The 24,676-nt window shown below is 45.3% G+C and overlaps 1 protein-coding gene across 1 annotated transcript in view; it reads left to right on the top strand.

The window, feature by feature from the left end:
• Positions 1-18,148: 18,148 nt before the first annotated feature.
• LOC148060064 (thrombospondin-1-like) overlaps positions 18,149-24,676 on the top strand; it is a 6,849-nt gene continuing 321 nt past the window's right edge. Inside the window, exons 1-22 of the mRNA XM_087779385.1 lie at positions 18,149-18,231; positions 18,295-18,375; positions 18,459-19,018; positions 19,095-19,173; positions 19,250-19,339; positions 19,410-19,519; positions 19,947-20,072; positions 20,160-20,256; positions 20,335-20,508; positions 20,586-20,762; positions 20,834-21,007; positions 21,163-21,443; positions 21,520-21,738; positions 21,813-21,920; positions 22,020-22,179; positions 22,244-22,362; positions 22,477-22,711; positions 22,790-23,017; positions 23,099-23,370; positions 23,443-23,540; positions 23,610-23,749; positions 23,826-24,676. The exon at positions 23,826-24,676 is cut by the window's right edge and continues 321 nt beyond it. Of these exons, the coding sequence (XP_087635511.1) occupies positions 18,312-18,375; positions 18,459-19,018; positions 19,095-19,173; positions 19,250-19,339; positions 19,410-19,519; positions 19,947-20,072; positions 20,160-20,256; positions 20,335-20,508; positions 20,586-20,762; positions 20,834-21,007; positions 21,163-21,443; positions 21,520-21,738; positions 21,813-21,920; positions 22,020-22,179; positions 22,244-22,362; positions 22,477-22,711; positions 22,790-23,017; positions 23,099-23,370; positions 23,443-23,540; positions 23,610-23,749; positions 23,826-23,833 (3,519 nt within the window). The 5' untranslated portion in view covers positions 18,149-18,231; positions 18,295-18,311 and the 3' untranslated portion in view covers positions 23,834-24,676. The remainder of the gene's footprint in view (positions 18,232-18,294; positions 18,376-18,458; positions 19,019-19,094; positions 19,174-19,249; positions 19,340-19,409; positions 19,520-19,946; positions 20,073-20,159; positions 20,257-20,334; positions 20,509-20,585; positions 20,763-20,833; positions 21,008-21,162; positions 21,444-21,519; positions 21,739-21,812; positions 21,921-22,019; positions 22,180-22,243; positions 22,363-22,476; positions 22,712-22,789; positions 23,018-23,098; positions 23,371-23,442; positions 23,541-23,609; positions 23,750-23,825) is intronic.

Here is a 24,676-nt window from a genome sequence, read left to right as displayed (position 1 = left end):
CCATGAGAGCGGAGCCGGGTCATGTGACCTCATCATTCCTGCGCTCAGACGTGTGTTGTGCGCACGAGTCCAGAACATACCTGTGGTGAGTCCAGTCACGTCTGCGAGTCCAAGTGTTCAAACCATCAGACGCACAAACAACAACACGTGTTTTTACAATCTGGACGCACACCATCCAAGATGGCCGCCGCGTTTTTCCTCCTCAGACCTGGAAGACGCCAGACCCTGCGTTAATGGCTACGGTGGTTAATGGCAGGAAGACGAGGTCGTAAACAAGGTAATCGTTTCTCGTCGTAAAGTTTGTGAGGAAAGCAATTACGAATAAAGTTTTGACATTTGAATGACGACAGTTTCTAAAAATAGATTGTTTTATTTTCTTTATTTAAACAGAAGCGAAGAGAAAAAACACAAAGGTCTCTTCAAGTACACAACGTCACACTCTGACGCACACCTGACACCTTAGTAGTAATAAGGTAAGGTAAGGTAAATAGTTTATTATTGTTGAGATTAAACAATATCTTTATGAAAAAGCTCTTATTTTGAAGGTCTGGCTTCCTGCTCTGTTTGTCGGCGGGAAATCTCTGACTCGACTAGTCTGGTCTGAACCTCTTGTCGACACGTTCATGTGCGTCTGTAGCTTTTTTGTTGTGTTATTGTTCTTTTTTTAGTTTGTGTAAAGTTGGTTTTGTGACTACTTTGGTTTTTGTTCATTCGTTTTGTTTGTCGTTACTTTTTTTGATTGTTGAGTTACTTTGTTTGTGTTTGTTTCTTTGATTTACTTACATTGTGTTTGTTTTATTGTTTTGTTTGTAGTTGTTTTCTTTCGTTATTTTGTTTCTGTTTAACTATTTAGTTTGTTTACTCTCTTTGTTTGTATTTTGACCTTTTGTTTGTGTTTACTTTTTATTATTTTATATAAGATGATGAAGATGATGGTGGAGGAGATGATGGTGAAGATGATGGTGGAGGAGATGATGGTGAAGATGATGGTGGAGGAGAAGATGGTGAAGATGATGGTGGAGGAGATGATGGTGAAGATGATGGTGGAGGAGATGATGGTGAAGATGATGGTGGAGGAGAAGATGGTGAAGATGATGGTGGAGGAGAAGATGGTGAAGATGATGGTGGAGATGATGGTGAAGATGATGTGGAGGAGATGATGGTGAAGATGATAGTGGAGGAGAAGATGGTGAAGATGATGGTGGAGGAGAAGATGGTGAAGATGATGGTGGAGATGATGGTGAAGATGATGTGGAGGAGATGATGGTGAAGATGATGGTGGAGGAGAAGATGGTGAAGATGATGTGGAGGAGAAGATGGTGAAGATGATGGTGGAGATGATGGTGAAGATGATGTGGAGGAGATGATGGTGAAGATGATGGTGGAGGAGAAGATGGTGAAGATGATGGTGGAGGAGAAGATGGTGAAGATGATGTGGAGGAGATGATGGTGAAGATGATGATGGTGGAGGAGAAGATGGTGAAGATGATGGTGGAGGAGATGATGGTGAAGATGATGGTGGAGGAGATGATGGTGAAGATGATGGTGGAGGAGAAGATGGTGAAGATGATGGTGGAGGAGATGATGGTGAAGATGATGGTGGAGGAGAAGATGGTGAAAACGATGGTGGAGAAAACGATGGTGGAGGAGATGATGGTGAAGATGATGGTGGAGGAGATGATGGAGGAGAAGATGGTGAAGATGATGGTGGAGGAGAAGGTGGTGAAGATGATGTGGAGGAGAAAATGGTGAAGATGATGGTGGAGGAGAAGATGGTGAAGATGATGGTGGAGGAGATGATGGTGGAGGAGAAGATGGTGAAGATGATGGTGGAGGAGAAGGTGGTGAAGATGATGGTGGAGGAGAAGATGGTGAAGATGATGGTGGAGGAAATGATGGTGAAGATGATGGTGGAGGAGAAGATGGTGAAAACGATGGTGGAGAAAACGATGGTGGAGGAGATGATGGTGAAGATGATGGTGGAGGAGATGATGGAGGAGAAGATGGTGAAGATGATGGTGGAGGAGAAGGTGGTGAAGATGATGTGGAGGAGAAGATGGTGAAGATGATGGTGGAGGAGAAGATGGTGAAGATGATGGTGGAGGAGATGATGGTGGAGGAGAAGATGGTGAAGATGATGGTGGAGGAGAAGGTGGTGAAGATGATGGTGGAGGAGATGATGGTGAAGATGATGGTGGAGGAGATGATGGTGAAAACGATGGTGGAGGAGATGATGGTGAAGATGATGTGGAGGAGAAAATGGTGAAGATGATGGTGGAGGAGAAGATGGTGAAGATGATGGAGGAGAAGATGGTGAAGATGATGGTGGAGGAGATGATGGTGGAGGAGAAGATGGTGAAGATGATGGTGGAGGAGAAGGTGGTGAAGATGATGGTGGAGGAGATGATGGTGAAGATGATGGTGGAGGAGATGATGGTGAAAACGATGGTGGAGGAGATGATGGTGAAGATGATGTGGAGGAGAAGATGGTGAAGATGATGGTGGAGGAAAAGGTGGTGAAGATGATGTGGAGGAGAAGGTGGTGAAGATGATGTGGAGGAGAAGATGGCGAAGATGATGGTGGAGGAGATGATGGTGAAGATGATGGTGGAGGAGAAGATGGTGAAAACGATGGTGGAGGAGAAGATGGTGAAGATGATTGTGGAGGAGAAGATGGTGAAGATGATGGTGGAGGAGAAGATGGTGAAGATGATGGTGGAGGAGAAGATGGAGAAAACGATGGTGGAGGAGAAGATGGTGAAGATGATGGTGGAGGAGAAGATGGAGAAAACGATGGTGGGGGAGATGATGGTGGAGGAGAAGATGGTGAAAACGATGGTGGAGGAGATGATGGTGAAGATGATGGTGGAGGAGAAGATGGTGAAGATGATGGTGGAGGAGATGATGGTGAAGATGATGGTGGAGGAGATGATGGTGAAGATGATGGTGGAGGAGATGATGGTGAAGATGATGTGGAGGAGAAGATGGTGAAGATGATGGTGGAGGAGATGATGGTGAAGATGATGGTGGAGGAGAAGATGGTGAAGATGATGGTGGAGGAGAAGATGGTGAAGATAATGGTGGAGGAGAAGATGGTGAAGATGATGGTGGAGGAGAAGATGGTGAGGATGAGTGGAGGAGAAGATGGTGAAGATGATGGTGGAGGAGAAGATGGTGAAGATAATGGTGGAGGAGAAGATGGAGAAAACGATGGTGGAGGAGATGATGGTGAAGATGATGGTGGAGGAGAAGATGGTGAAGATGATGGTGGAGGAGATGATGGTGAAGATGATGGTGGAGGAGAAGATGGTGAAGATAATGGTGGAGGAGAAGATGGTGAAGATGATGGTGGAGGAGAAGATGGTGAAGATGATTGTGGAGGAGAAGATGGTGAAGATGATGGTGGAGGAGAAGATGGAGAAAACAATGGTGGAGGAGATGATGGTGAAGATGATGGTGGAGGAGAAGATGTTCTTGCAGACGTTGTTCCAGATGTTTCTTCAGAAGAAGGTCCAGACACAGTTTTCTCTTTGTGCTTCTCTTGTCGCCTCAAACTCTTGGAACACGAGGAACATGAGCTACAAGCGTCGCTGGAATCAAGGTCGTCACATCTGTGCGAAGACTCGGCGACAGAAGAAGAAGGTCAGCAGATGTTGGACACATCAAAGCTCCCGTGTTTGTTCTGGACCGAGGCTCCTCAGACTCCAGAGGTTCTGGTTCCTGCAGGTCCACGTGGCCACCAGACAAAAGAAGCGAGAAGATTTAAAGCTGAAAACAAAGGCAGGTATTTCAAAGTAAATCCTCCCGACGGGCACTGATTCAAAAGGTCAAACTTTATCGACTCGTTAAAGGCGGACAATAGTGTAACATTTGGAGAAGATGCTCAGACTCCTGCTGGTGCACAGGAGCCGAGGAACATGAGACGCTCTCGGGAGGAAACTCGTAAATCTTCACAACTCAACTGTTACTCTGGAGCTGCAGATCATAAATCTGTTGCTCTCAGAGTCGTGGCTCTGCCCCGGGGCCTCCGCCCAGAGCGCGACCTCCGACCCACATGACCTGCTGAACAGTACCTGCAGCATTACACTAATACTAGCAAACAACGAGTCTTGACGCAATAATTCATCAATATACGATATATTTTCATACGTTTCCTTCATTTTCAACGTCTTGTGTTTATTCGCTTTCGGTTGGATTGATAGAAATAAAGAACAAAATATGTACAAATACTAGCAGCTGGGGTTCGCTGTTTAGTATCCTCTCGTCCTCAGTCATTGCTGGATCTTATTCCGATTTGTGTGGAGTGTATAAAGAACACTTCCATCTAGAGGCTGGAGGTTTAATTGCAACACAAAAATGAACAAACACTGAATAATTACATTTTGTTTTATAACGACTTGATTGAAATATAAACCATAAAGTACTATCATAAAATAAAATATTGTGTGTGTTGTTCAAGCGTGTAAAACTGACCTCCAGGTGAGACCTTCCTGGTCCGAGGTACGGATCTGGTCCGACTGAAGGTTCTTTTGCTTCACGTCCTGCACCGAAGGACATTCCTGGTCCAACACATGGACGGAACATCAACTCTCAAGGTTTCAAAGTTGGACCAGGACTCAGGACTTCAATGAAGACTCGCGTCCAGAGACCATCAAACTAGTCAGATCAGCGAGTCCTCTCCTCCCCACCACTTCCTGGATCTCTTCTTTCTTCTCCTGGACGAGGCCTGGAAAAGTCATCTTCCCGCTGGGGGCTCTGCGGCGGCCCGTGTTCGACCCGGCAGGCTCTGGACCGGACCCCCATGCCTCCCAGCGGGAGACGCTCCGGAAGAGTCGGTCACGAGACTTCAACGTCTGCAACTGGAGAAGACTTCAGAAGTATCGCTGACTCAGCACTTGGATGAGGTTGGAGGCCTTGATGGGACACGACTGGTCTGGAGCTTCTGAGCCGGTTCTCGAAGGAGGTACCTGGTGGACGAGAAGATCCCTCTGGTCTTGCAGATGAGCTTCAGAAGAACAAAGATCCCCTTGATTTGCTTCCACACTGACTCGTCGTTCCTTCTCTGAAACCTTCAGTGGACCTTCTGTGTTGATGGAACACCAGCCGGCTGCTCCTCAGACTCTGGTCTTGAGGGTCGGACCTGAGCTGGCAGATGAGCGTTGAGTTGTGTGGTCGACAGTTGTGAGTCGTGTGTGTGTGTGTGTGTCACACTGATGACAGTTCAGATGTTTGGAAACAGCAGGAAGTCCCGAGGCAGGAATGTTCCTGGCACATGTTTTCCTGCTCGCAGCGTTACCTCGGGCCAGAGGTTCCTCAAAAGACTCCCGGACTTGGGAGTACAGGACAGAAACGTTTGGTCCTTTATGTTGCTGGAAAATGTTGCAGCTGTTGGGTGGTCACGGTGGTCTCCACGTGCAGGACTGAGACCTTCTACAGACTGCATCGGTTCTGGGTTGGAGTCCGAGGGAACCTCCTGGTGTGCGCGGCGTGGAAAGACCAGCGCACGAACCAGGGGTTCCCGGCACTGGGAAAAGGGGGACGACCTTCTATTAAAGCCCCCTTTTCTGAGAAGTGATTTATTCCTGGCGTTGCGTGACGGGAGGCACCCCGAAAAAATGAGTGGAAAATTCCTAAACTTGTGTTGGTCTGTTTCGTGATGTTCTGTTTCCCCCAGAAATGATGAGATCCTGGACCGGGTCATGTGGCTCGCACATGTCTGCGCCTTGAACACCTCAGACCTCAAACCAGGCTTGAAGAAATATTTATTTTCAAACTTTCCCTGACGGACTTCAGGAGCCGGGGTCGACTCGGGTCCGACCCCAGAGCGGCGCCGTCGTGTGTTGACCAGTTATGAACCAATAAATAAACTTTAATCAGTTTACAATCATCTGTCAATCATTGTCTGTTGATCATTTAAATTCAGAGATCAAAGTGGATGAATAGGTTGATGGATGGATGGATGAAAAGGCAGACGGATGGATGGATGGACGGAAGGATAGGAATAATTGAATCTAATCAATAAAGTTCTACCTTACCTTACCTTAGGTAGGTGGATGGATGGACGGAAGGATAGATAGGTAGGTAAATAGATGGATGGATGAAATGGCGGACGGATGGATGGACGGACAGATGGATAGATAGGTGGATGGATGGATGGATGAAATGGCAGACGGATGGATGGACGGACACATGGATAGATAGGTAAATGGATGGATGGACAGATGGATAGATAGGTAGGTGGATGAATGGATGGATGGATGGATAGATAGGTAAATGGATGGATGGACAGATGGATAGATAGGTAGGTGGATGAATGGATGGATGGACGGACACATGGATAGGTAGGTGGATGGATGGACAGATGGATGGACGGATGGATGGACAAATGGATGGACGGACAGATGGATAGATAGGTAAATGGATGGATGGATGAAAAGGCGGACGGATGGATGTATGGACAGATGGATGGATGAAGGAGGGATGGATAGGTAGGTGAATGGATGGATGGATGGATGGATGGATGGATGGATGGATGGATGGATGGATGGATGGATGGACGGACAGATAAATAGGTAGGTAAATGGATGTTTGGATGGATAGATGGATAGATAGATAGGTAAATGGATGGATGGATGGATGGATGGATGGATGGACGGATAGATAGATAGGTAAATGGATGGATGATAGATGGATAGAGTTCATATTAAGAAAGAGATGTTGTAACATCTTACGACAGAAAGAACACATCATGTCCAGCATGGAAGTAAACAACAGGTGCTACAGTGACGTCCAGATCCGGGTCACGAGGGTCACGAGGGTCACGAGGGTCACGAGGGTCACGAGGGTCACGAGGGTCACGAGGTGAAGGTTCTTCAGGCGACAGTGAGACTGAACACGAGGCGTCTCCACGTCTCACTGGTGTCTTCTTCTTCTGCAGCCACTCAGGAGCTGATAACATAAATCAGTGAGTCTTCAACATCTGCGTGAGCTCGACTCGTCCAAGACCATGACTGGAAGTGACGCGGCGCCCCCCGCGGGACACTGACGGTACGTCACAGTTATTCCACGAGTGTGTTGCTCACACGGCTGCCAGTACACAATCATCACGACTACACAACTCTTTCGTTACAGGAAAGACTTTTGAAGTTGATTTCCTTGATTACGTCATGATGGCGCTCGTACACTCCGGCCCAAGGTCACGAGAAGAAAACTATTTTCCTAGTTTGGTTTCCTTAGAATCGAGCCAACGACCATGACGTGACGGCGGATCAGAGTCAGATCAGTTGTTTCCTGAGACTTTGTTTAAGACCTGAAGGACGTCATTAAACATCAACTAGTATCAACTCTGGTGTCATTAAACATCAACTAGTATCAACTCTGGTGTCATTAAACATCAACTAGTATCAACTCTGGTGTCATTAAACATCAACTAGTATCAACTCTGGTGTCATTAAACATCAACTAGTATCAACTCTGGTGTCATTAAACATCAACTAGTATCAACTCTGGTGTCATTAAACATCAACTAGTATCAACTCTGGTGTCATTAAACACCAACTAGTATCAACTCTGGTGTCATTAAACATCAACTAGTATCAACTCTGGTGTCATTAAACATCAACTAGTATCAACTCTGGTGTCATTAAACATCAACTAGTATCAACTCTGGTGTCATTAAACATCAACTAGTATCAACTCTGGTGTCATTAAACATCAACTAGTATCAACTCTGGTGTCATTAAACATCAACTAGTATCAACTCTGGTGTCATTAAACATCAACTAGTATCAACTCTGGTGTCATTAAACATCAACTAGTATCAACTCTGGTGTCATTAAACATCAACTAGTATCAACTCTGGTGTCATTAAACATCAACTAGTATCAACTCTGATGTCATTAAACATCAACTAGTATCAACTCTGGTGTCATTAAACATCAACTAGTATCAACTCTGGTGTCATTAAACATCAACTAGTATCAACTCTGGTGTCATTAAACATCAACTAGTATCAACTCTGGTGTCATTAAACATCAACTAGTATCAACTCTGGTGTCATTAAACATCAACTAGTATCAACTCTGGTGTCATTAAACATCAACTAGTATCAACTCTGGTGTCATTAAACATCTACTAGTATCAACTCTGGTGTCATTAAACATCAACTAGTATCAACTCTGGTGTCATTAAACATCAACTAGTATCAACTCTGGTGTCATTAAACATCAACTAGTATCAACTCTGGTGTCATTAAACATCAACTAGTATCAACTCTGGTGTCATTAAACATCAACTAGTATCAACTCTGGTGTCATTAAACATCTACTAGTATCAACTCTGGTGTCATTAACCAACATCAACTAGTATCAACTCTGGTGTCATTAAACATCAACTAGTATCAACTCTGGTGTCATTAAACATCAACTAGTATCAACTCTGGTGTCATTAAACATCAACTAGTATCAACTCTGGTGTCATTAAACATCAACTAGTATCAACTCTGGTGTCATTAAACATCAACTAGTATCAACTCTGGTGTCATTAAACATCAACTAGTATCAACTCTGGTGTCATTAAACATCAACTAGCATCAACTCTGGTGTCATTAAACATCAACTAGCATCAACTCTGGTGTCATTAAACATCAACTAGTATCAACTCTGGTGTCATTAAACATCAACTAGTATCAACTCTGGTGTCATTAAACATCAACTAGTATCAACTCTGGTGTCATTAAACATCAACTAGTATCAACTCTGGTGTCATTAAACATCAACTAGTATCAACTCTGGTGTCATTAAACATCAACTAGCATCAACTCTGGTGTCATTAAACATCAACTAGTATCAACTCTGGTGTCATTAAACATCAACTAGTATCAACTCTGGTGTCATTAAACATCAACTAGTATCAACTCTGGTGTCATTAAACATCAACTAGTATCAACTCTGGTGTCATTAAACATCAACTAGTATCAACTCTGGTGTCATTAAACATCAACTAGTATCAACTCTGGTGTCATTAAACATCAACAAGCATCAACTCTGGTGTCATTAAACATCAACTAGCATCAACTCTGGTGTCATTAAACATCAACTAGCATCAACTCTGGTGTCATTAAACATCAACTAGTATCAACTCTGGTGTCATTAAACATCAACTAGTATCAACTCTGGTGTCATTAAACATCAACTAGTATCAACTCTGGTGTCATTAAACATCAACTAGTATCAACTCTGGTGTCATTAAACATCAACTAGTATCAACTCTGGTGTCATTAAACATCAACTAGTATCAACTCTGGTGTCATTAAACATCAACTAGTATCAACTCTGGTGTCATTAAACATCAACTAGCATCAACTCTGGTGTCATTAAACATCAACTAGCATCAACTCTGGTGTCATTAAACATCAACTAGCATCAACTCTGGTGTCATTAAACATCAACTAGCATCAACTCTGGTGTCATTAAACATCAACTAGCATCAACTCTGGTGTCATTAAACATCAACTAGTATCAACTCTGGTGTCTTTAAACATCAACTAGTATCAACTCTGGTGTCATTAAACATCAACTAGTATCAACTCTGGTGTCTTTAAACATCAACTAGTATCAACTCTGGTGTCATTAAACATCAACTAGTATCAACTCTGGTGTCATTAAACATCAACTAGTATCAACTCTGGTGTCATTAAACATCAACTAGTATCAACTCTGGTGTCATTAAACATCAACTAGTATCAACTCTGGTGTCATTAAACATCAACTAGTATCAACTCTGGTGTCATTAAACATCAACTAGTATCAACTCTGGTGTCTTTAAACATCAACTAGTATCAACTCTGGTGTCATTAAACATCAACTAGTATCAACTCTGGTGTCATTAAACATCAACTAGTATCAACTCTGGTGTCATGTAGTGAATGTTCTTCAAGACGCAGTAACTTCTTTGTTTTACACTTTATTACTTTATAAAGTTGCTCTGAAATCTGGACGAACGAGAGGTTATGAGAGTCAATTATGATGTAATGATAATCCAGCTGTAATCACCCTTTGTTTATACAACGAGTCCCCCGGAGGTGGAGACCATTGATGATGCGCGGTGACAAACCTCCATGCTTGACCAATCACAGCAGAGTGGGTGTGGTTATGATCAACAAGATTTAATCTCCACAACGACAAAGTGTTTTTCAGTTTTTCAGTGGGCGGAGCTTAAGATCATTTTCTAATGTCAATATTTGAATGAAAAGAGAGTTTTGTACAAACACACACTGAATATACAATAGAGTCACACATCACAACAACACACACACACTGATGATACAATAGAATCACACATCACAACAACACACACACACTGATGATACAATAGAGTCTCACATCACAACAATACACACATACACACTTTAACACACACTTAAGTTTGTCTCATTATCTGGAGCTAAACTCATCATATCTGCTCAGACACTATATTGTTCGTCTGACAAGTTTATGGACAACGTTCTTCAGCTTCACCTACTTTCCGAGCCTCTCGTCACCCGGAGCTGCAGGAAATGTAATCATGGCTTTTCAAGATGCGGAGATTCGAGGAGTCAGCGTTTCTTTAACTGCTCCCCGATCTGTTCGAGCGAGTCGGGCCTCTGGAAACAACGTTCTGCGCGACACTGTTGTGTTTCACTCTCTGCAGACGCACAACCGTCGCTCTGTCGCTCGACGGCTCGACGGCTGCAGGAACAAGAAGCTACAGTTTGTTTCTGCAGCCGTAAGTCATGTCGCACAGAAGCGCCGCCGAGAGGCATCGACTCGGATCTGCATCACGCTTCCATGACATGCAGCAGGAGAGGAATTTGGGTTGGAAAACTTTCCTCTGAGTCTTGCCAGACATCTCCCTCTGCCTGGAAGAAGCCGCTGGACTGGCTGTAAAGTGGAAAAAAGACCAGCGTCTTCATGAAAAGAGATAATAAAAGCGAACCAACACGGAGCTTTGTTGAAACCAGAGCCGGCTGTGTTGATGAGTTTCCAGGAGAAGAGCTGAGGAATGACTTTTCGTGGCATCGACCCCAGAACACGCTGGACACAGCAGCTCCTGCCAGCGGCCTTGATTCAACACACTCTCCTAGGTGTTCACCACGACACGACCGGCTTCACCTGAAGATAGCAGCGTTGCTCCGGGACGTCGTTGTGGACTCACTGTGTCTTTCGTTTGGTGCCGCGGCCCTCAGACGTCCCCAGCATTCCATCTTCAACCTGATGATATTGATCTGAAGATCATAATAGACTCAGGGACTCATTCATTCCTCGGGCTATTAAATTGTACAATTGTGAGTTCGGGGGCAGGAGTGGAGTGAAAGTATCTGGATGTTCTGTTCTATGTATCCTTTGTCTTTGTTGTTTTTCTTTGATCTATGTTCTTTTTCCTTATCTTTAGACTTAGATTGTATCATCTTGTTCTTTCTCTTTATTTCTCTTTATGTTCTTGTTCTTATTTTGATTTATTTTTTATGAAAAATTGCTGTATTTTCGTAAGGAGACCTCCTGAGGGATCAATAAAGTTTTACCTTACCTTACCTTACCTTACCTTACCTTAACTTAAAATCATCAGCGTGAGATGATTCTAGTTGTCGGGAGACTTTGATGGATCTGCTGGTCATTATTGAAGGACACACAGTGACACCAGCTCATAGTAGGTTGTTTGTGTCTGTTTGTCCTGTGACAGGGTTTCCTGTGAAGGATCTTCTCGCCTGCAGTTCATACAAGACTCTTCTGAGCCGCTCTAGTAGAAGAACTCACATTTCTCCTTCAAACTCTTCACTGGCCGCTCTAGTAGAAGAACACACATTTCTCCTTCAAACTCTTCACTGGCCGCTCTAGTAGAAGAACTCACATTTCTCCTTCAAACTCTTCACTGGCCGCTCTAGTAGAAGAACTCACATTTCTCCTTCAAACTCTTCACTGGCTGCCAGTTTCTTTCAGGATCATTTTTAAATTCTGCTTCTTACTTTCAGATCTATTCATGGTCAGACCAGCTTCATCATGTCCACTTGAACGAGGGAATTCCAGTTCAGCTCATGCAGAAGTCCATGCCTTCAGGCAAATCTGTTGCGAAGCTACTGGAAAATTGAAAACTCAGCTGGTTCTGTTCATCAAAAACATCTGCGAGAATCTAAGGAATTCCAGAGATAGGATGGATTGTGTCGAGGGTTCAGGGTTAATACGAGGAGCCGGTGTAGACGGACCACAAGGATCTGCTGCGGCTCCCTTGAGTTCTGTTGATTTAGGTCAGATTAAAAAACAAAGGTCGCTCACGGGTGATTGACAGGTTCACCTCCCCCCGGAGCACCGAGGGGTGCGGAGACCATGGATCACGTTCCAGACCTGCCTCTGCGGGGTTCGACCGACAGATTGGAAAGAATGTCTTCCAGTCCCTGTTGAGGCGGCACACGTGCGAGGTCAGAGGTCAGACTCCAGGGTCAGAAACTGGAGTGTCACTGAGAAGACCACCTTCTGTCATACGTGAGCCACAGTGGTGATGGTCCTTTTGGTCTTAAAGTCTTCTGAGCTTCATCCCAACATTCAACCCACTCTCCAGAAACCAGTAGACATTGGCCACCCTGTGGTGAACGTGGGGAGGTTCTTCAAGGCTATGGACCATGTGGAAAGGTCCCTCTCTGAGTCAGCTGACACCAGAAAACCAGGTCCGATCCCAGACCCAAAGAATCGGACGTGAGCCCGGAGGTCGAAGGTGTCATTGTTCCTTGATGAAGGTGAAGCTGGAGACGCTGGTGGACGAGGATGAATAAACGTTATTTCAGGTCAAACCCTCTCGTGTGAAATCAACCTCCTCGTCAGTGAAGCTCCTTCTGTCTCTCGTCCAACTCTTTGAACTTGTCTTGACAGATCGGGATCTTGTTCAGAGCGTCGTCGTGGAGAGTGTGTTGACTCCCAGGATCGCGCTGGATTACCAGGAGGCCAAGAAAAGCAGAGCTGGAGAGCGTGGGCAGAGACCACGTCGTGCTGCTTCCTCAGGCGGCGGATAAACACCGCCGGCCGGGGGGGGCTTCGACTCCACGGCTGCTACTGGAAACAATGGTGTGGGAGTGCATGGTTCTAGTGGAGGTTCTGGTCACACCACTGACTTGACTGACTGAAGACTTTGAGGAGACGCCATGTTTACCAGGAAGTCGCTGAGAGACCGGATCAGGGTCTAGTGGTCTTTGTCATTCTCGTGAAACAACAACCCCCTGATGTGAGCTTCTTGGCAGAGGTCTGCACGCGTCCTTCATCGGATGCTGTGGAGAAGCTGGAGATCCAGCAGATCGTCAGACGCTCCTGTGACTGAACTTCTAAGTCAGACTCCAGGACGTCCAGTCACCCAAAGGTGAAGCTGACGAGTCGCCTGAGACCTTCACAGGGACTGGAGTCGGAGCTGATCCTCATCAAGTGCAGCGTTGGTGCCTTCAGAGGAGCGTCATTCAGTGACATTGTCTGCTGGAGTTATTCCAGGCACGGATGCACCTGAACGCAACATTTAGCACTAAAGACACTCGAGCACATGTGTGGTCGTCGGACAGTTTCCTTTCACGGCGTCTGTGGGTTCATCAGTCAAACCTGTCCGTCAGTCTGTGAGCCTCACGGATGAGCGAGTTGTCCAACATCATCAGACTCTGACATCACTTGAGAAGATTAACTCCAACTCATCCCTCGCTTTCTTCCACTCCAGCGTCCAGGCGACTCGCCGGATTATCTAATCCAGCGCCGGCGTGTTTTGTGACTGCGGCGCGACTGCGGCGCGACTGCGGCGTGACTGCGGCTTGACTGCGGCTTGACTGCGGCGTGACTGCGGCGTGACTGCGGCGTGACTGCGGCTTGACTGCGGCGTGACTGCGGCTTGACTGCGGCGTGACTGCGGCGTGACTGCGGCGCAACTGCGGCGCGACTGCGGCTTGACTGCGGCGTGACTGCGGCTTGACTGCGGCGCAACTGCGGCGTGACTGCGGCGCGATTGCGGCGTGACTGCGGCTTGACTGCGGCGTGACTGCGGCGTGACTGCGGCGTGACTGCGGCTTGACTGCGGCGTGACTGCGGCGTGACTGCGGCGCAACTGCGGCGCGACTGCGGCTTGACTGCGGCGTGACTGCGGCGCGACTGCGGCGCAACTGCGGCGTGACTGCGGCGCGACTGCGGCGTGACTGCGGCGTGACTGCGGCGCAACTGCGGCGCGACTGCGGCTTGACTGCGGCGTGACTGCGGCGCGACTGCGGCGCAACTGCGGCGTGACTGCGGCGCGATTGCGGCGTGACTGCGGCGCGACTGCGGCAAGACGGCCGCGTGAAGCCGCCGCGGACGCACGTGTGCGAGCGCTGGTGCCGCTTAAGCCACGGTTTCGTCCTGAATTCATCTTCAAAGCCTTGAGACGCCTCCATGTTTGTTCTTTGGGGCCAAACCGGATCAGAATCAGATGTGGAGTGATCACTTGTTCTGGGTCACGGCGCTCATGTGCTAACGTTTGACGACATGGCCTCATTCTTCCTAACGGGGTCACTGGCTCCTGGTCGACTCACACGACTGTCCAAACATCACGACCGTTCCTCACCCTTCACGGTATCGAACTGTAACGTCCCTTCATGGTCTCACCGGCACGACAGCTCCGTCACCCCCTGAACCACTGGGACTGCTTTGTTTCTGTTTCCAACGTTTGCTTTTGTTATTCCAGCGCCGACCTTTGACCTCCAACACGAGTCCAGGTGAAGCTCAGGTGTGAGTCGACCTGATGAATCCACGACGTTGTTTATTTCAGGCTCCACTGAGTTGAGATCATCTGACAAATACTTTCATTTCTACGACACGACCAGCAGAACCTAAACATCAGCGATGATGCGTCCGTTGGTCATAAAGTCCAAAAAGAATCTGCTGTGACTTCGAGTTCGTTTCCTCCAGACGTGTTTATTTATGGATTCGCTCGTCAAACAAACAAGACACGAAAACTCTCACCCGTCGCCGGACTTGTTAAAACAGGAAAATCACAGCGAGATAAATAACATTAATAAAAGCAACATTCCAGGAGCGTGAGACACGACTGTGGGATTCTGGGCCGTGACTCACCGACCAGACGCTCTGATAGCAGCAGAGAGTCCGAGACGTCTGGACGACTCTCGTCGTTAAAGGAATGATTTAAACAAATGCTTTCGCTCGCGGAAACTCAATATTCAAAATAAGTTACACTGTTAAATCATTTACACAAAATGGTTGTGTTTTAACATCAGTTCATACAAAAAACATTTATATATTAAGAATTAGGTTTATTTAAAATATAATTTAGTTTTCTTTATGTATTATTCATTTGCAACCAGACATTTTATCAGTGAATGAATACGATTTTCACATATTTTCCAAATGATATCTGCAAAAAAATATGAGGTAGTTTTAATTTTTTAATTTGAAAGTAAAAACTAACAAAAATAAATATTTTACTTGCGAAAAAAAAAAAAAAATTCAAAGATCCTGCGTCTCCTAAATTCCACGGACGAACAAAAACCTCATTTTATTCACAAATAAATTGATTTTCAGAGATATTTTAGCACCAATATTATATGTTAACGTTTTTATTATACTTTTTAAAATATATACTGACAAAGGAACGGATTTTATTAGTAAATAAAACAAATTTTCAGGGATTTTTCAGCAACAGCATTTTAATATATTCATATATTTTATGTGTTTTCATTTTTATTTTGTAAGTTAATACTGATGAAAACTGTTTTAATAAGTGAATCATTTCCACAGATTCTGTAGCCAAAAATATATATGGATATGTTTTCTCAGTTGTTATAAGTACAAACTGACGAAGAATATATTTTTATTAATAAATAAATGAGAAAATCTGAGCAAACAAAATGATTTTTTACGTTTTTTCATTTTCATTTTGAAAGTAAAAAATGACGACAAACTCATTTAATTAGTAAATAAAAAAGATTTTGAAGCAGCAAAAATATATTTTTACATTTTTTTAATTTTCATTTTGAAAGTAAAAACTGACAAAGAGTATATTTTTATTAATACATAAAATAAAAAAATATGTGGAACTAAAATATCTCATTTGAAAACTGATTTGATAAGAAGATAAAACATAATTTTGAAGCAGGAAAAAGACCTTTTAAGTTAAAACCTTCAATTCTTCCGGTGAAGATCGAACTAAAACTACAAAATACAATCTCGTCTCTTTTATCGCCGTGACGACCGTTGCTAAGGTGATCCTGAGAAGAAACAGGTTTTCCTGCAGGAACAGCGAGTACGTCAGCCGAGTAAACACTCTTTATCTCAGAGACCATCCCTGGAGATCTTGGCTCGTCCAGAAAAGATTCATCAGAGTTTGGCGTTTCCTGCTCAGTCTTGTCGGTTCTCGCCGCCCACGCCGTGATGTCACGCCGTGATGTCACGCCGTGATGCAACGTCACAGGAGAGGTCAAGGCCAGCTGTGCTGCTGGAGGAGAGGGTCAGAGGTCGGAGGTCAAACACGAGGAGGAGACGATGTCGATGACCTGTGATGGTTTGAGACGAGCGACTGTCAATCATTCATTCTGAAGATGTAAACAAACACGAATATGATTCGACCGATTATAAAACATTCATGTAACAAGAAAAGTAATTAAAAAGTATTTTGATTAATAATTAAGAAATAATTGACGCTTAATTCAAATGAATCTTTTAATAAAAATGCAATTATATGAAGATAGAAATATATTCACGATCATAATTATTGTGTTATTGAAAAATTGTTGACAGACATTGTTAAGGTATTGTATTTATGTATTTTTAATGACTATTACATTTAATTATTAGATCAATAATATGTCAGAATTCAAATCAGATGCAAAGTTTGAAATAAAATCTGCTCAACAAAAGAACAAACTGATGAAAAATGTGATTTTAAAATAGAACAAAAGAACAAACTGATGAAAAATGTGATTTTAAAATAGAACAAAAGAACAAACTGATGAAAAATGTGATTTTAAAATAGAACAAAAGAACAAACTGATGAAAAATGTGATTTTAAAATAGAACAAAAGAACAAACTGATGAAAAATGTGATTTTAAAATGCAACAAAAGAACAAACTGATGAAAAATGTGATTTTAAAATAGAACAAAAGAACAAACTGATGAAAAATGTGATTTTAAAATGCAACAAAAGAACAAACTGAAGAAAAATGTGATTTTAAAATAGAACAAAAGAACAAACTGAAGAAAAATGGGATTTTAAAATAGAACAAAAGAACAAACTGAAGAAAAATGTGGTTTTAAAATAGAACAAAAGAACAAACTGATGAAAAATGTGATTTTAAAATGCAACAAAAAGAACAAACTGAAGAAAAATGTGATTTTAAAATAGAACAAAAGAACAAACTGAAGAAAAATGTGATTTTAAAATAGAACAAAAGAACAAACTGATGAAAAATGTGATTTTAAAATAGAACAAAAGAACAAACTGATGAAAAATGTGATTTTAAAATAGAACAAAAGAACAAACTAATGAAAAAAGTGGTTTTAAAATGCAACAAAAAGAACAAACTGAAGAAAAATTTGGTTTTAAAATGCAACAAAAAGAACAAACTGAAGAAAAATGTGGTTTTAAAATGCAACAAGAAGAACAAACTGATTAAAACCAGGATTTTAAAATGCAACAAAAGAACAAACTGATGAAAACCAGGATTTTAAAATGCATGAAAAGAAAAGATGCTGAACGTCTGGAGTCATCTCTCATGGACTCCAGCTGCTCACTGAGCCACCTACAGGCCAGACGGTGACATCAATCAGTCGAGTGTCACTTCTCTGGGACTCGTAGAGATTATTTCATCCAGTATCAGATGATCCAGACGACTGTAGACCTACTCAGTGTAAAACCATCCTCCTCGGTTTGGACCGGAAACGTCCACTTGGCCTGAGTCGCAGTTTTAAATATTTGTCTGGTGATGGGTTCACTTCTGGAATGCGTTTTTTCCCCTTGTGTGTGCGTCGTGGATATTCCTGTGACTGGCTGTGAGGTAAGAACTCAAGGCCGGCCCTCTCCTCCCATTGGTCCGCCGGGCTCCTCAGGAATGTCCTGCAAGTGTTTAAATAGTGCCGAGTCGCCGGAGAGAGTCAGTGAACGAGTCGGACTGGGAATTAAAGAGTCGTAAAGCTGCAGCGACTGAACAAACGCTGAGACCAGAAGAAGAAGTTTCTCTTGCGCAGGTGAGATCGAATCTTTCTTTTGTTCTAGAGGCTGATTTGAAAACGTCCGTCTCTCGTTGACAGACTCGTGACTTGTGAAGATGATGCTGTGCGGCATCTTCCTGCTCTTGATGCTCTGGGGATGTGAGGGTGCGAGACTGGCAGGTGAGATCCAGATCCAGATCCAGATCCAGATTTGAAACAAACCGGTGTCAGCGACGTTGACGTGATTTTCATCTGGTCCGCAGAGAGTCGCGACGACAACAGTGTGTACGACCTGTTCGACCTGGCGAAGGTGGACAAGAAGAACAAGGGAGTGTCTTTAGTGAGAGGAGTCGATCCGTACAGCCCGGCATACAAGATCCTGAACGCGGACCTGATCCCCCCAGTCCCCGACAGCTCCTTCAGGGACCTGATCGACTCCATCCACGACGAAAGAGGCTTCCTCCTCCTGGCCCACCTCAAGCAGTTCAAGAAGTCGAGAGGCAGCATCTTGACCATCGAGAAGAAAGATGGATCTGGACCAGTTTTGGAGATCATTTCCAATGGCAGAGCCAACACTCTGGATGTGGTCTACTCCGCCGGAGACCAGCAGCACTTGGTGTCGATCGAAGAAGCAGATCTGGCCACGGGTCACTGGAAGAACATCACGCTCTTCGTCCAGGACGACCGAGCCAAGCTGCTGGTGGGATGCGAGGAGATCAACGATTCAGAGCTGGAGGTTCCGATCCAGAGCATCCTGCCCAGAGACGTGGCCGATGTTGCCCAGCTCAGGATCGGGAAAGGAGCCGTCAAGGAAAAGTTCATGGTAAGAAACTTTTTAAACATCTACATAGAAACTTTTTTCAAACATCTAAAAGTCAGTGAAACCCTCGTGTCATCAGGGAGTGCTGCAGAATGTCCGCTTTGTCTTCGGAACGTCTCTGGACACAGTGCTGCGGAACAAAGGTTGCCAGAACGGAGGTACTATTCTTGATTGACAGCACTTTCCTGACGTTATAAATGCAGCAGAAACTCATGCATGTCATTCACCCTGAAGCTTCTCTGACTGATGTCTTGACCTTGGACAACCCTGTCAACAACTCCAGTCCTGCCATCAGAACGGATTACACCGGCCACAAGGCCAAAGGTGAGTCGATGCCTGCCCAGAGTCCGTCGAGCTTTAACGTTATCGTTGCTGACGATCTCCTTCTCTCCAGAACTCCAGGCTGTGTGTGGACTGTCCTGCGATGAGATCTCTGGCATGTTCAAGGAGCTCAGGGGTCTGGAGGTGGTCGTGAAGAAGCTCTCGCATGAGTTGCGCAAAGTGGTGAGTTTTAAAAATTGAGTTCTGCTCTGCTGAGTATTTTGTAAAAGAGCCAACGACGTCCCTTAAATTCTTATCCGTCCACGTGAGCTGGCTCTTCATCATGAACCAGCTCCAAAGCAGAGCTTCACCACAACATTCTCACAAGAGCTGGAAAAATGATCCCCATTCATCCAAGTCTCCCTCTGTCGTTCCTCCTCTCTGCTTCCAGTTAGACTTTCCCACCGCCACTTGTCGCTGTAATGGCAGCTCATGGCCAAGTCTTTAATGAGAGACATGTGAATACACAAAAATGTTTCTGGCTCACGGTTCCTCTTGCGCTGCTTCACTAGCGTCAAGCAATGTCTGAATTATGGTGGAGTCGGTGATTCATTTCTCCTGGAACTTTGGCAACGTGACAGTTTTCCATCCTTCTTTTCCCTCTCTGCAGTCTCAGGACAGCAATGAGCTCATGACTCAGATGAACATCCGTAGAGGAGTTTGCTTTCACAACGGCATCGTGCACAAGGACAAGGATGAGTGGACCGTGGACGGCTGCACCGAGTGTACCTGCCAGGTGAGCTCCTCGGTTTCAGTCACTGCGTAGCATTACCATCAAGATCTGGTTAAAAGCTTGTTCTGATCCAAACGTTTCTCTTCCCAGAACTCCGCAACTATTTGTCGAAAAATCTCCTGTCCCCTGATGCCATGTGCGAACGCCACGGTGCCGGACGGAGAGTGCTGCCCACGCTGCGGGACACGTACGTGCCCTCTTGACTCTTGCGTCTCTGGTGTCTTTTGTGGCGACGAGTCTAATGTATTTCTCTTCCCTTCTGCAGAAGACGACTACCCAGAGGACGGATGGTCTCCCTGGTCTGAATGGACACATTGTTCGGTGACTTGTGGCCGTGGAACTCAGCAGCGTGGACGTTCCTGTGACCGCATCACAAGCAACTGCGATGGAACTTCTGTGCAAACTCGTGACTGCTACCCTCAAGAATGTGACAAGCGCTGTAAGTATCTTCCTACTCAAGATGGATGTTCCCAAAGATTGATGACATGTTAATGTTCGTGTGAATTTCCCCTCCAGTCAAACAGGACGGCGGCTGGAGCCACTGGTCTCCCTGGTCCTCGTGCTCTGTTACCTGTGGCGAAGGTGTCGTCACACGAATTCGCCTCTGCAATTCCCCCACTCCACAGATGGGTGGCATGAACTGCCAAGGAGAAGGACGTCAGACGGAAACTTGCAAAAAGCCAAATTGTCCAAGTAAGATCATGTCCATAGTTAGACACACATTAAAGTCTATGACGTGAGTTAATTGATGATTTTTCGTTCAGTCAATGGAGGTTGGGGACCGTGGTCACCATGGGACACGTGCACAGTCACCTGTAATGGAGGAATTCAGACCCGAAAACGCCTGTGCTCTAGTCCTGCTCCACAATATGGAGGAAAGGATTGCGTTGGTGATGCTAAAATGTCTCAACTATGCAACAAACAAGACTGTCCTATTGGTGAGTTTTATTCTTAATGATGAATGAACGGAAACAAAAAACATTGATCATTGACGTCTGAATGTGGTCAGTGTTTGGCCTCCGGTGCATCAAGGCAGACTAGCGTTCCGGTCTGGCATCGTCACTGTCTCATAACTGGTCTCTGGTCTCTGCAGATGGTTGTCTCTCCAACCCCTGCTTCCCTGGAGCCCGGTGCACCAGCTCCCCTGACGGCTCCTTCAAGTGTGGCAGGTGTCCTCTGGGCTACAGCGGCAACGGAATCATCTGCAAAGACATCGACGAGTGCAAAGCAGTGCCAGATGCGTGTCACACGCACAACGGCATCCATCGTTGTGAAAACACAGAACCTGGTTACAACTGCCTGCCCTGCCCCACACGCTTCTCTGGACCGCAGCCGTACGGGCGAGGTGTGGAACAGGCCACTGCCAAGAAACAGGTGTGAATACATCCCATCAAATGTTCTGCTATATTTTTAGTTTTCGACTCCTCCTCTAACTCTGTTTTTCTTCAAGGTCTGCAAACCTCGAAACCCTTGCCGGGATGGAAGCCACGACTGCAATAAAAATGCCAACTGCATTTATTTGGGTGTGTTCTCCGAGACCATGTTCCGCTGTGAGTGCAAGCCCGGATATGCTGGCAATGGCCACATCTGTGGAGAAGACACTGACTTGGACGGATGGCCTAACACCGACCTGCTGTGTGTGGAGAATGCTACTTACCACTGCAAAAAGGTAACAACGGTCGTTGGATGAGGTAGATGAGTCGAGTGAAACGTGCTCACAACCTTTCCTTCGGCTTCTTCCAGGACAACTGTCCGAACCTGCCTAACTCTGGCCAGGAAGACTACGATAAAGACGGCGTGGGAGACGAATGTGACTCTGACGATGACAACGATGGAATCCCTGATGACAGAGTGAGTTAAAGCACATGTTTCTGATGCTTCTTGACTCGACAAACCACTCAAGGTAACATAGACATGAACATTTGGTCATTTAACTTGTGTTTGTTTCAGGACAACTGCCAGAAACTCTACAACCCTGCACAGTATGACGCAGATAGGGATGACGTTGGTGACCGTTGCGATAACTGCGTTTTTGAGGCCAACCCGGACCAAACCGACACTGACAACAACGGAGAGGGTGATGCCTGCGCTGTTGACATTGATGGTGACGGTGAGTGATCTTCGGTGTGACATTTGTCTGAAGACACCAAGGCTAATACTTTTGTCTTTGACAGGAATTTTAAATGAGAACGACAACTGCCCATACGTGTACAACGTGGACCAGCGAGACACTGACAGAGATGGCGTGGGAGACCACTGTGACAACTGCCCCCTGGAGCACAATCCTGATCAGGTAACAGCAAAGCTTACCTTGTGTTTGAAATGCACTGCACGTGGCAACATTGAGCCAATAATATTGAATTTAAGGGAAAAATAGTTCTCATAAAGGAACTCTTCTTCCGTCCAGCTCGACGCCGACTCTGACCTCATCGGAGACAAGTGCGATAGCAACCAGGACATTGATGACGACGGTCACCAGAACAATCTGGACAACTGCCCGTACATCCCGAACGCCAACCAGGCCGACCACGATAAGGACGGAAAAGGTGACGCTTGCGACCACGATGACGACAACGACGGAATCCCTGATGAAAAAGACAACTGTAGACTGGCCTTCAACCCTGATCAGCTCGACTCTGACGGTGAGTGACTTTCTTCAACTCAAGCCATTACTGTCATTGTTGATTGACAGCTGATCAATATGTGTTTGGTCACTTCAGGTGATGGTCGTGGTGACATTTGCAAAGACGACTTTGACCAAGACAACGTGCTGGATATTGATGATGTGTGTCCGGAGAACTTTGCCATCAGTGAAACTGACTTCAGGAGATTCCAGATGGTTCCTCTGGATCCTAAAGGCACCTCACAGATCGATCCTAACTGGGTGGTCCGACATCAAGGCAAAGAGCTGGTGCAGACCGTCAACTGTGACCCTGGCATCGCTGTTGGTACGTGATACAACTTCAGCGATTTCTGGTGAATTAGAGCTTCGTGGACTTACCGTTGAACCCTGATCTGTGTTTAAACAGGCTTCGATGAGTTCAGCGCCGTCGACTTCAGCGGCACTTTCTTCATCAACACTGAAAGAGACGATGACTACGCCGGTTTCGTCTTTGGCTACCAGTCCAGCTCACGTTTCTACACGGTTATGTGGAAACAGATCACACAGACGTACTGGTCTCACACCCCGACACGGGCTCAAGGCTACTCTGGCTTGTCCATCAAAGTGGTGAATTCAACCACTGGACCTGGCGAGCACCTCAGGAACGCTTTGTGGCACACTGGAGACACTGCAGGACAGGTGAGCGCAGACCACTTTGCTGATGTCATCCTCATTACTCTTGGAGAGGTTAACAAACTGAATTGTTTTCAGGTTCGCACTCTGTGGCACGACCCCAAGAACATCGGCTGGAAGGACTTCACGGCCTACAGGTGGCACCTGATCCACAGACCCAAGACTGGACTTATTAGGTGAGTGTTGTAGGTACCACAGTGCTAACTGATGAACGTGGAATTAATCTGTCCTCTCCTGGTCCTCAGAGTGGTTATGTACGAAGGCAAGAGAATCATGGCAGATTCCGGAAACATCTTCGACAAGACATACGCTGGCGGACGACTAGGATTGTACGTCTTCTCTCAGGAGATGGTTTACTTCTCCGACCTCAAATACGAATGCAGAGGTAAGGGTTTTGCACCAACATCTGAGGTCCAACCTTCTGGCCTGTTGACCAACAACCTTTTTTTCTTGTCTTCCAGACACATAAAGTGACAATTCCTCCAAATGAATCCAGTGAATACCTGAGACCTGGACCAGCATCTCACCAACAGTGAGGTCAATCCCCCCCTCGAGACTTTGTCAATGACAATTCTGCACCAACGCACCAAACCCCCAAGTGAGCTCTGCTCCTAAGAAGCCGCCTCACTGGACCACATTTTGTTTTGCTTTGCACAACCGAACAATTGTTCGCGATCCTTCGACGAGGACCGAAGGTAAAGGGGGGAGTGGTTTTTTTTTCGACAATCTGCTGTGGACTTCAAGTGAGTCAAGAGTGCAGAACTTTGCTGTTAAGTCGCTCTGAAGAGCTGGTGAGGGACAGTGGACAGTAGGATGGAGTGTGAGTGTGTGTGTGACTGCAGTGTGTGTGTGACTCAACACCACGACACCTTCTTAGATGTGTGTATCGACCTGAAAAGACAAATCCATGTAAGAAACCAAATATTTTGGCCACAACTTTAATAGGCTGCAGATAATATATATTTCTATCCACAACATTAACATCTTCAGTTCACTCAGAACCAGCTGATCGTTGAACGTCAATCAAACGACCTTCAGCTTCTCTGGATGATCTGAAGAAGATTGAACATGTTATTTATTCCAGACTCGCTGCAGTCAAACATCTCACTTTCTCAGGAAAAGAGAAAAAATAATATTAGACGATCATTGGTGATAAATTAAGTATTTATTGGAAGATCCCCGCAGAATAGAAAAACTATCCGTGCACGTCTTGACCGCCGTGCACGTTTCTGATAAGGGAAGTGAGGAAACCCGTCTTGTACAAATAATACCTCATGAGTCGCTTTGAATCGAGGAGTCGCGTCGTCGCGAC

The sequence above is a fragment of the Callionymus lyra genome, chromosome 18 (assembly GCF_982586985.1).
Source record: "Callionymus lyra chromosome 18, fCalLyr1.hap1.1, whole genome shotgun sequence".
Classification (NCBI taxonomy): Eukaryota; Metazoa; Chordata; class Actinopteri; order Syngnathiformes; family Callionymidae; genus Callionymus; species Callionymus lyra.
Note: the sequence above shows the minus strand (reverse complement) of the source record. Positions and strands in the feature narration are given on the sequence as shown.